The sequence below is a fragment of the Cheilinus undulatus genome, linkage group 20, assembly GCF_018320785.1.
Source record: "Cheilinus undulatus linkage group 20, ASM1832078v1, whole genome shotgun sequence".
Classification (NCBI taxonomy): Eukaryota; Metazoa; Chordata; class Actinopteri; order Labriformes; family Labridae; genus Cheilinus; species Cheilinus undulatus.
Genome location: NC_054884.1, coordinates 20081589 through 20093612, shown reverse-complemented (window position 1 = coordinate 20093612; position 12024 = coordinate 20081589). Strand labels below are relative to the sequence as shown.

The following is a 12024-nucleotide window of genomic DNA, read 5'->3' as shown; positions in this document are numbered from 1 at the left end:
GAGAGATGAATAGAAGAGCATGATACAAGCTCATATCCATATATCATTTAGTACATTTATTACAGTATGATTACTTTTATTTAGGGGTGTAAAGGTATGTGTATTTGTACAGTACCGATTCAGCACGGGCCTCTTGGTACAGTACGGACTAGGGGTGCACCGATCGATCAGGCAAAATCAGAATCAGCGCCAATTTCCTTAATTTTGGGGGATCGGCAATCGGCCGATACTTACATATAAAACCGATCTTATCTACCACTACCTACTAAAATGTGAAAAAAAGAAAAACTAAAGGAACTGATATAATTTAATAGTTTGGACAGCAATGCTCTAAACTTTTCATTTATATTTAAAAAAACAACCTTATGTGCAGTTAAAACAACAAGTTTGAATTGTTTCATGGGTATTGTTCAGTGTTTTTCAATAAAATAAGATTGGAACATTGAAGGTGTATGCTGTCAGTTATAAAAAAGAAAAACAAATCAGTATCAGCCAATATCGGAATCGGCAGGTCAGGCTTTTTAAAGATCGGTGATCAGCCAGAAAATTGCAATTGGTGCACCCCTAGTACAGACGTGTACCAAGTTGATACATGTGGAACGAAGCTCATACACAGACAGAAAACCAGTGAACAACTCACTGTCACTCTGTCCTGGGCAACCACACAAACACAGCAAACGACAGCAACAGCCTGAATATTCCCAGATAAAAGCATCCTGTTTAGGAAAACTTTGTTGCCCAGTAAAATAAAACAGAGGACAAAGACAAAAACAGTAGCGCTGACATTATTCAGCAGCTGTGTCACTGACAGCACGTCATCTAGCGGACCTATCAAAGTATTTTAAAAAGCACCACTCAAACAAGAACATCACTGTAACGAGGAGGAACAACAAAAAGTCTCACCAGCCGATTATGAAATTCCTATTATTTAAGATTGTTTTTATTAGAACAGTGATGCTCTGGCTCTGTGAACCAAATTAATTCTACCTTCAACCGTCAGCCTCTGAGGAGGGGGAGAAGGGACTCCATCATGTCTGCAGCTGCATCATAGGTAAAGTTATCCTCAGATCCTCGGCTCTAACCTCTTTATCCGCCAAGATGGCCTGTGAAATGTCCCATTGGTTAAAAAAGTAATCCAGTGCTGAAGTCTGTGTTGAAATCAGCGGGATAGACATTAATTAGCATACTTAACAAGCTAGCATGGTTGTATAATGATGCGTTCAAGTTGGCTGGGAAATTTCAGTTCATTGAAGAACCTATGGAATGAGGTTGCTGCATTATTAATAATTTAAATGTAATTTATTCACCCTATCTATTTTAATACAGTTTTATAAAAAAAAATAAAAATTAAATTTTATTTATTCAGTTCATTTAATGTTTTTTTAAATAAGTTGTGCGTGTGAGTCCATTATACACAGCTGATGTCCTCTCCTGTCCAGGCTGACAGAAGGCCCTGAGCCAGAACTCCTCTTCATGGTCACATAAGGGGTTTCCCCTTCAGCTACCAACAAAGCAGTAATAATTGAGTTAATTCTGCTTTACAACAGAATCATGCAGATCTGATTAACTCTTCACTTCTCATTTAGAGTATTTGGGCTTATTTTTGACCATTTAAAGCTCAAAGGTCAATCCAATAAGCTCTCAGCAGTTTTCACTAAGAAGAGATGGATGAAAACACTTCTGGAAAAATCACTAAACTGAAGTGGAGGTTTTTCCATCTCTTGAGTTTTTCTTTTTTTTTCCCTCTCTCCGTCTCACGCTTGGATGCTGGATGGACGATGATGTAAGAAAACTGGAGCTGAGTCAAAGCTAAACGAGTGCAGTCTGAGTGGAATCACCGTCTGAGATGTTTCATCGTCACATCTAAATCAAGCTCAGTTCTGGACAGCAGGGGAGCTTGGACACATAAATCAAAACTTGAGTATTCCCCGAGTGTTTTTGTTTCCACTAGAGAAGGGGAGTTCTTCAGAGACAGGCCATTATTTGTAATGGATTTGCTTCTTTGTTTTCTTAGGAGGGGAAAACTTTGGCTTAAAACATTACATTGTGAAGGCAATAAAAGGCATTCAGAGGGATTTTAAGTTTGCTGATGTTATTGTGGAGTATCATTAAATTTAATGGTTTCCTTTTGTTTTGGATTAGAGGATTATATTCCCAGGGCTGTTTTTGATTATCAACTCCCATGAATACAAGTCTTTCTCTCCCACAAACACACACTTGTCCATTATCTCAGTATTACCTCTTAACTTGACATGGTTTGTGTGGATCCAAAAAGAGCCCAGATGTATTTCAAATTTAACCTGAGGCAAAAGGAAATTAATTTCTTTCACTGACATAGATTTAATAGAAGTAAAAGTGAAGCCAATGAGGGTATATCCTGTCAGAGCTCATGTCCACATTTTTAAACAGTCATCCAGGCATGAAAAACTTCCACTTGACCTGGAAAGATGCCAATGTGTGTATGTATGTTCTCCCTTAAACTGTCAAAAATACATTAAGTTGATACAAAACCCACTCTGCCAATTTACACCCTAACTGATCATTTAGTACCACAATGATGATATTAATTGCATAGTTTGAGCATGTTTTCTTTCACCGTTGTCTTTACAGATGCTCTTTGTGTTCTTGTTTTCCTTCCAGGTGAAAAGAAGCCTGACGAACAAGCTAGGAGGACTGCCAAGACATCTCTTTTTAAGGTACATTACTGCAAAGTAGCTCATTTGACATCAACTGCTGGAAACTCAATTAACAGTTCAAACTTTTTTCGAGATAGTGCAAACAATTTCTAGTTTAAACAGAGTTTTCTGTCATGCATTTCTTTGTAATAGTCAACACTTACGTGATGTCTTTTTCTCTTACCAGTTGTTCAATACAAATTAAAATTAAAAGCAGATTAAATTACAATGGTGTCCCATCATGTTGAGAGGCTTATTTGCTCTATAACCATGACTTAAAGGTGATTCAATGTAATTTTGATATTAGTCCTCTTAGTGAACTGACTGGTCTAGGAGGAGCTAGCTTGCTAAGATGAAGGTAGGGCCCTGACTGAAGGAAGAAAAAAATAAATACCAAAGTTTTCTCATTCATGTTGCTCTTTTGCCAACATCCCCAACATACTTTGAAGAAAGTATAGATGCTCCTCTCTAGTGCTGTGTGCACTCGCCGAGGCTAAACTGACAGCTGCTCCTACATGCTAAACTAAACCCTTGTAAGTGTAGCGCTTCCCCCCTGGAAAGACACAATGTCTTATTTGCCTCAATGTCTGGAGATGTTGTTTTTGTTATTGTTTAGCTCTCTGGAGGTGTTGGTGGACTAAGTGAATGAAACACGGGAGAAGGGGGGATCACACTTGACAGCCCTGGATGATGGACTTCTTCTCTGAGAGCTTTTCATTTCTGTAGGCCACAAGTATCTTGTGTTTATTTCAAAAAATATATTTTATTAAGGGTGTAAAGGTACATGTATTCATACCGTACTTATTTGTTATGGGCCTCTTGTAAGGTACAGACATGTACCGAATGAATACATGTGGAGCAAAGCTCACACACAGACAGGAAACCAGGAGCACAACCCACACTGTCCTAGCAACCACACAAGTACAGCAAAAGTCTGAATTTCCCCAGCTGAAGGTTTTCTGTTTGGGAACACTTTGTTTCACTTTGTGTCAAATACAACAGTGGACAAAGACGAGGACAAGACCGCATGTCCATCAGCTCAATTAAAGCATTTGAAATGGCACCACATGAATGTCACAGTGACTAGGAGAAAAAAAGAGAGCAAACACAGATCCCTTTGGAAGTTTAACAGCCTCTTTCTGGCAATTTCGTTTTGAAGCAGCTTATCTGCAAAAACACAAGTTGTTGAGAACACGGGATTTAAACTCTGTTAAAGTTAACTGAGCCAAAATAAAGAAATGCAATCCTTTACCTTTCAACCGAAAGTCTCACCAGCCCTAAATGAACTTAATTTAAGGTTTCTGTGTTAATAAAACTGATGATTTGGTTTTGTGAATCCGATTAAACCTAAATGCGGTACCTACAAATGTCGGCCTTGGGAAAGGGGTGGAGGGAGAGGGACTAGGTCATGTCTGCAGCTGTGTCAGCATTGGTAACAGTTGTCCTTGGATTCCAGTCTGAATCCAACCTATTCATCCCCTCAGATGGCTCCCAAACTTTGAAGTAGGTCCCATCAGCTAAAAAAGTAATGCATTGCTGATGTCTGTGTTGAAATTGGCAGGATAGGTGTTATATGATGATGTGTTCTTTGTCAGCTGGGAAATTGGAAAATTAGAGGACAAGGTATCAATATGTCAGTATATAGTTAAAAATAAATAATGTTTTATTTGCAAAATTTATTTGAGTATCTTTATTTTTTGAAGACCTTTTAGTTGGCAGTTGCAGCATTATTTTTAATTTAGATGTCACTTATTTAGCTTTTTTATTTTAATATATTTTGGGGTGTTTTTAATGTAAAAATAAAACTTATTAGACCTGACGGCCAGCAGATACTGAACTTTACACTATGTGTTCAAGGGAAGTTTTTAAGATCCCAATTAAGAAAAGGAAATTCTGTGTTGTGTTTTAGTTTAATTACCATTCCGAACCATGACGATGATGTCATGGTGATGATGTTTTTGCCTGACGACAGTTGTCTAGCTCTATTCACTTCTGCTCAATCCAATCCCACCTCTCTTGGCTCTAACTTTAAATTCCAAGGCCTACAGCTCACTCCTAACCAAGCGAAAGATTCAAAACATACATTAAACCGATGAATGATGCCACAGATGCTCTATCTTAATTTTTTCTACAGTTATTTACTTGCTTGTCCATTCCAGTGCAGCTGGTCTGCACTTCAACCCCTTTGGGAAGTTTGCACCATTAATAACAAATTGAGCTGTTTTACACAACACTGAGCCGTCCTGCACCTGGATGCACATTTGGCCAAAGCCATGACTTCACACACAATTCACAGAGGTCTTCAAGCAGCGGTGGGAAAAAAGAAATCCAGAGAGCTGTAAGATCCATCCAGGCACAAAAACTTGATAATGTCCTGAATCTTTTGGGAGATATACACATGTGTGCTTAAAAATGCAGAGATTATCGCTCTTTCCCAGGCTGCTTAAGTATCACAAGTGGTTAGGTTTCATGATATTGGATGTAAATAGCTGCTCTGGTCTTAACAGAGCAGGAGCAGTGCCAAGGTTGGCCAAGTGAACCCAGATGGCAGCAAGTTTTTCCAACCAGAAACCTGCTGGGAAAACATTAAAGGCCATCTCACAATCACACATCTTTTCTCTTCTCTGTCTGTCCTTTGTTCTGACCCAGATCTTTGTTATTTTAAGATGTCTCACTTGAAAGTCATCCACAGTGACAGATCCCCCCCTCTGCTGTCATCACTTTTCCCTTATCACTCATTTCTCCTCCACAGTCCACACTGAGAGAGCTGGTGAGTCACTGTCTCCAGCTGGAGAGAGGAGCTTACGGCATGACTGCTCTGCTGCACGGATGGAGGCAATAAAATGTACAGACCTCTGCAGAGAGCTCATTTATATTTTGAATTCCTTAATTGAATTCCCAGAGTATATAAAGAGTTGTTTTGATGCATTCACGCTGGGAGGAAAATAAGTCCCCTCTTTATGATCAGCCTGTGTGGAAGAGCTCTCTAATTGTGTAAGTGTTGGTATGTAATTTTGTGCGGGAAAAAAGAAACATTTGATTACTATTTCTCAGCTCAGAGCTGGAGATCCACTTATCGTCAGTGGGTCACCTCAGGGTCCCACTGAAGTGTTTACGAACAAGAAGTCTCACACAGCTGTGTAGTTCACCCTGTGTGTACTTTTATAAAGTCTCAAACAAGTACATAACAAGACATTGCATTTAAATTTTCTTTTTTAATTGGGTTAATTAACAGGAGCCCAGAAGGAAGGAGAGTTCAAGTGTGCTGCCCCGCAGCAGCCCAGAGGAGCAAGAGAGTTCAGGTGGGCTGCCCTGGGGCTGCCCACAGGGGCACAAGACTTCTGGTGGGCAGCCATAAGGAGGGAAACTCAAACACAGGGAGGGAAAAGGATTTACAAAACATACTAGAACTACACAAGAAATAATGAAACACAAAAGGTGATTGACTAAACACACTAGAAACATGAAGTACACAGAATAAACACAGGAAAAAATTAGAGAAACTCAGAAATATAACAAATCAAAACCTGGATAATGACAGTCCACTTATAGCGCTACATCCACACTCATCTTTTCACCTGCAACCTTTGTTTACCAGCTCAGGTGCTTCAGGTAATTTGATTATTTAGTGGAAAAAGTGTAACAGAAACAAACTTTTACTCTGAGCACGGTAAGTTTTATGTCATCTTTTATGTCTGGAGGATATTTTAAAACTAGAAGATGTCAGAAAAAGTTTTCAAAAACAAACCACAATGACTCCCTTGAGGGCAGTTTATTTGAATGTGGAAAATTCAGTTCCAGCAGTCGTCCTCTGTGTTTCAGATTTTACAGTATGTGCTCAAGGTGGTCTCATCTTTGCTTTAGCACAATCACTCCTGAACTCTTTGGAGCTCAAGCAAGGGTTAACTGCTGTACTTAAAGGTGTGGGCGGAGCCTCATTCATTCATTCACTTCCCTTATCAGGGTTTTGTTTTTAACAGCCGTGTAGGACTTCAGCAGGGTATCTGTCAGACGTAATCTGAACCTTTAAAGATAACAGTCACCTTTTTTGTCCGTCTGTAGGACCTGGAGGGGACAGAGGATGGAGGCAGTGGTCGATGTGCCAACGATGGAGTGAAGCATCAGCTGATGAGCAGTGAGGAAGAGTTCTTCACCAGGTAGAGAGTTTTGAATTAATTGTAGATCACATCAGAGTTTCTTAGAATTAGTCATGAAAGCTGAGAAACTGAAAAGCTTCTACTGACAAGTATCATATCATGCTTCAACACTAGCAGAAAAAACAAACAAAATGACATGTACACATATGAGCGAACATAGCACAGAGGTAATTACAGAGCATTTCAAAGGGCTCTGTAATGATGTAAACAGCTGCAGAGATAAACCAGATAAACCTGCAGAGCTCCTATAATACCAAACACTCTCTCACATGCACTTTCACATGCACACACATTAACACACAAACACTCAGCCATGCTGATGCAAACCATACTACATTTAATAGCTGCATCATTGTGAGCCACACTGTACTTAGCACTGTAAATGCTAGAGTAAAAAGGCTGAACCAAACTGGACTGCATGTGTGTGTGAGGGGGGGGTGAAAGAGTGTGTGGAAAAACAAAAGGATCACTTAAAAACATAAAGCTTAGAAGTAAACACAAAGAAAAATGAATATGTCAGGGTGTTGCTGAGCTCCAAAGGTCAAAAAACATTGCATTAGACATGATAATATTGAGATCTGGACCTACTGAGCTTATCAGGGTTTGCTTTGGTGCATTGGCTAATTCATCTTCTTTATCATCTTGCTGTCTCAGACCACTGATTACAAATCACAGTTTATTGATTTCAGTAACGCCCCCTGCAAGCAGGACCAAAAACCCTTTCAGTGTCTTCTGCAGTTTTTGGAAATATAGCTTACATACCCTGAAACCTTGGGTATGTTTCCTACTTTATGTAAAATTTTTCCCACCAGCCCTCTTGTCAGATTTCTGTGTCAAGTCAGGGTGAACCAGCGCTCTTTTGCCTTTCCTGTAAATACATCCAACTTAAAAGTACTCCCATCCTGGCATTAATAGCGTTCGACTTGTCCTGAGAAAACAAGCCCTCTAATCTGACAATCTTCTTTTCCCACCCTTTGGGATTTATTAATATGCATGCAGTGTTTCCCCTACATTCTATAACATCACCCACCGTCCCCCTTGAACATCGAGTCAATTTTATTTAATTGTTTTTTTCTATATAGCGCCAGATCACAACAGAAGTCATTGAAGAATAACTTTCCTATAGAGCAGGTTTTTACTTGGTCCTTTTATTAAGCAAACTAAATAGCCTAAAGTTATTTATCTTGTTTATATTAATGTGTTTAATTTCTAAGTCCTGGTTCTCTGCTTATTCCCTCTGACTACATGAGCAGAGCTGAGTAAACTGCTCATTGAGCAGAGAGCCCCTGTGTCAGAGCGACATGTGTGAGGGAATGCTTTGGCTCAGTATCATAAGAGAGAGTTCTCCAATGCAACTGATTTATCCTCTAAAGTTGTGTATGAACCGATGTCCCGCTTGTTTTATGTCTGAGATAGTTAAACGAGTGCCGGATTTCGGCGCGAGATTGCAGCAATTGCGCACAATTTATTAAATTCTCGCTACTAGTCTGACACTTGTAATGCAGGAAAATACTGCATACCCTGTATACAACGCTGCAAACCACTGGGAAACGTGGTCAGAATCAGCGACAGTGGGTTCATGTCCGCACCAGCTCCTTCCTGGTCTTCTTACCACGGCAGTCAGAAATCCGCACGGTCCCTCATAGGTGTGTGGGGGCAGGTGAGCTGTGAATACCGGAGGGGATCAGTTCCTATACAAACTATGACTGAATGGCCCCTCCGCGGGTCGTTCTTCTGGGATCAATAAACTGATGGACGGCCCCTTTTGTCCTTTTATTCTCATAGTGCCTGGCACTATTAGCAATATTTATGTTCGTTATTTACGCTCCTATATAAACCTTGTCCACGTGCAGATTAAGGCAGAAACTCTTCACCTTTTATAAATAAAGGAGTGTTGACAAAAGCTCACACAGGCATAGAGACAACAGGAGGAGACGGAGACATGCATGTGTGTGAATAATAATATAGAAGAGAGAGAACATGAGTAGATAAAGTCAGTGGAGAACAATCAATTATAAAGAACATTTACCAAAATACATAATCTAACCTATTATAAATATGTTATATGTTACAATAAACAGTTGCCTAAATAATTTGTATTGGTTGTTTATTAGTAGAATCTTTTAGATGTCAGACTCATTTGCATGTGGGGAGGCCTTTTTCACAGCATAGATAAACTTTACACTTAATATTGGTATGATACAGTTCTAAAGTTACTCCTGATGTGATAGGAAGGCAAAAAAGTTAATTTCCAACCCTGTCATACATACATGCATAAATAAATAATGATAGACAGATAGACAGACAGACAGATAGATAGATGGATAGAATTTCATATTGACAGCTGGAATTTAAAGTAATCACGTGAACACCATGATTCTTGTTGTTGGTGTCCTGCCCCCCCAGAGCTATAAACCTAGGGGACACACAGGCATGTGTTCTTAATTCAGTTTTTCAATGCGTTATGTCATATCATATGGGGGCGCTCAAGCAGACCTAAGACCTGGCACATTTTTGTTTCTGCCATTTAACGAACATGCCAGACTGAAACCTGTTGTGTCTCAAATGCTTATTCATGCTTTTATATATGGCTTCTCTACTGTAATCCCTTTTCACCCGCTTGAATAAATCTTTCTTCAGTCATCCATCCATCCATCCGTCAACCCCATCGAGCACCTTTGGGATGAACTGGAACAGAGATTGCAAGCCAGGCCTTCTCACATCAGTGCCTGACCTCCTAAATTCTCAACAGAATGAATGGGCAGAGTTACTACAGAAACACTCCAAAATCTTGTGGAAAGCCTTTCAAGAAGAGTGGAATTTGTTATAGCTGCAAAAGGGGGCAAATTGTATACAAAAGTACATGTATTTAAATACAGTGTCAACACAATCCCTTTTGGTGTAATGGGCAAGTGGGTAAATACTTTTGTCCATATATTGTATCACTGACCTGCTCCATGTCTACAGTACATCCTCAGCAGACTTCTCAGGTCTGCTGTCCAGGCTCTTTGTCCTGTCCTGTAAGTTTGTTTAAAAATTGAAGGAGATTGTGCTTTTCAATTTGTGGTGCCCACTCTTTAGAAGTCTCTTACACTTCAGTTATGCTCAGAAGCAGCCAAAAAGTCACTCAGGTTGTGTTTCTGGTCCTTTTTTTTTCTTTTTGCACACTTTTTGCATTTATTTCACATAATAAACACCAAAAATGCTGACTGTACCTGACTTCAGGTAATATATGTATCATTGATGGTGTAATCGTGGTGCTTAGCACCCTAATTGTTTTTTAATTCTCTTTTAAATTCCCCTTTCTCCATGCTCTTTACTGCTATTCCATCATGTTGATGCCAACATGCTTAACTTATTTTTTCTGTCTTCCTCCTAATTTTTCCCCCATTATCAGCAGAAGAAAAGTAATGGAGGAGAAAGAGGCCACAGATGAACAGTCATGGAAGGATCAGTGGGAAATTGCTGCGACTGTAAAGGAAGATAAAGTGAGTATTTTTCCTATTATATATACTAAAGATCTCATGAAACAGTGTATAGTATGGCTATTTAGTATGTTATGTAATGTCACATGGTTTTCATAGCTCTTTAGGGTAAAATGTAAAACTGTGTATGGAAAGGCGATATTTTTGACCACCTCTGCAGTTCTGTAAAAACTGTTAGCAACACATGCGAGCCGATTCCAGAAGTCTTACTCACCTTAACTTTGGCTCCATTCACCTTCTGGATCTGGTTTTGCTTAGGTTTGTGTTTTGAAGCTGACGTGTAGATTGTATCCATGTCAGTCACTGATGTACAGTTATAACACAAACACTCACATTCAAATCTCATGTGGATAAAATGTGATTACGTCAGCTTGTTCCTAAACTGATCCTCGCATGGAATCAGAGTATGCATACATACTGTATACACCCCTCACACATTATACACCCTTCTGTTTGTTATTAGATCGACCACCTGGTTAGCGTTGAACTCTCACACCCAGCCGGCCTCACAGTCTGGTTCTCTATTTATCTCCTCCTAAATCAGCGCTCTCCTGTGACCTTTTTACCTGTCAGCAGGATGTCTGCTCTGCTGTTGTTTCACCTAAGACACAGTATATAGAATACAAACAAAAGGGCATGATCATGTGGTTCTAGTATGCTTTAATTTAATTTACTGCAGTAGTACTCTTGAAGCATGATCACATTCTCAAAAGGGTTAAAGTTTTACATTTTGGCCACAAAGCTTTTGTTTGACAGTAATGTGATTACATTGAGTGGAGCATGTGCTTTCTGTTAACTGCTCTCTCTATATGTTTCTGAAAAAAAAAAAAAAAACAGGCAAACGTCTGATGTTCAAACAAGCCTCTCAGATTAATTAACCAAGGATAAAATGTCCTAAGGTTTTTTTCTGACACACCCTTTTTTCTGCACTTTGTGACTCATAGATTTTTCTCTTTAGATAAAATTAAGATCTATAACATCATTGTTGTAAAAAAGTAGTTTATCTACTACTATTGACAGAAACCTAAAGTTAAGAATACAATACAGTGTTTGCCACAAGTCTGATGGTTGTTAGCCAGTGGAAAGAACTGACATTACACACAGTGGTGTAAGTAGAGTTTACCAACTTATTTTTCTGTCTCTATAGAGCATATCTACCTCCCTAACATTGCTGAGGAATATGTTATTGTTAACTTGAATTGTAATGTATTTATCTCAGGCTTTAGTCTTTTGTTGTTCTATTATTGTCATCCAGATATTGTTATCAGAGCATTTCAGCCAAGAAAGTTATTTATGGGTATTGGCAGATATACATTTTCTGCCAATATTTACAACATTCATAGACCATTCATCTGAAACACCATACTGCACTAGTATAGGCACTACAGTACAAGAAAACACCCAAAAATTACACTGTAACAGTAAAAACCTAACCTTGTAAAGCAGATGGATACACCCGTTTCCTTGTTTTTCACTGGCAAATCCATCTTGCAAAGCTCCCATCTGAACCATTTGGGCCCGGTTAGAAAGTGACGAGGGGCAGTACTTTCAGGCGCAGCAGAGTTGTGACATAAACAAGCTGAAGCAAGAGTGCAGTTATGGAGGAAGAGATTAGGGTGGATGCTGCTAAAGTGCCAGTTTTATCAGAACTTGACGACATTTCTTTGTTAAAAGAACAGCAGTGAGTTGTTTTCTTTTCAAAAACGT

General features: G+C 39.2%; 1 protein-coding gene across 3 annotated transcripts in view; it reads left to right on the top strand.

The window, feature by feature from the left end:
- svild (supervillin d) overlaps window positions 1–12024 on the top strand; it is a 68118-nt gene that overhangs the window by 33527 nt on the left and 22567 nt on the right. For 2 of the 3 annotated variants that reach the window (XM_041815390.1, XM_041815391.1), the window contains 3 exons: window positions 2641–2696; window positions 6738–6832; window positions 10230–10320. In XM_041815390.1, the coding sequence (XP_041671324.1) occupies window positions 2641–2696; window positions 6738–6832; window positions 10230–10320 (242 nt within the window). The remainder of the gene's footprint in view (window positions 1–2640; window positions 2697–6737; window positions 6833–10229; window positions 10321–12024) is intronic. The other variant, XM_041815392.1, reaches the window with a different exon arrangement.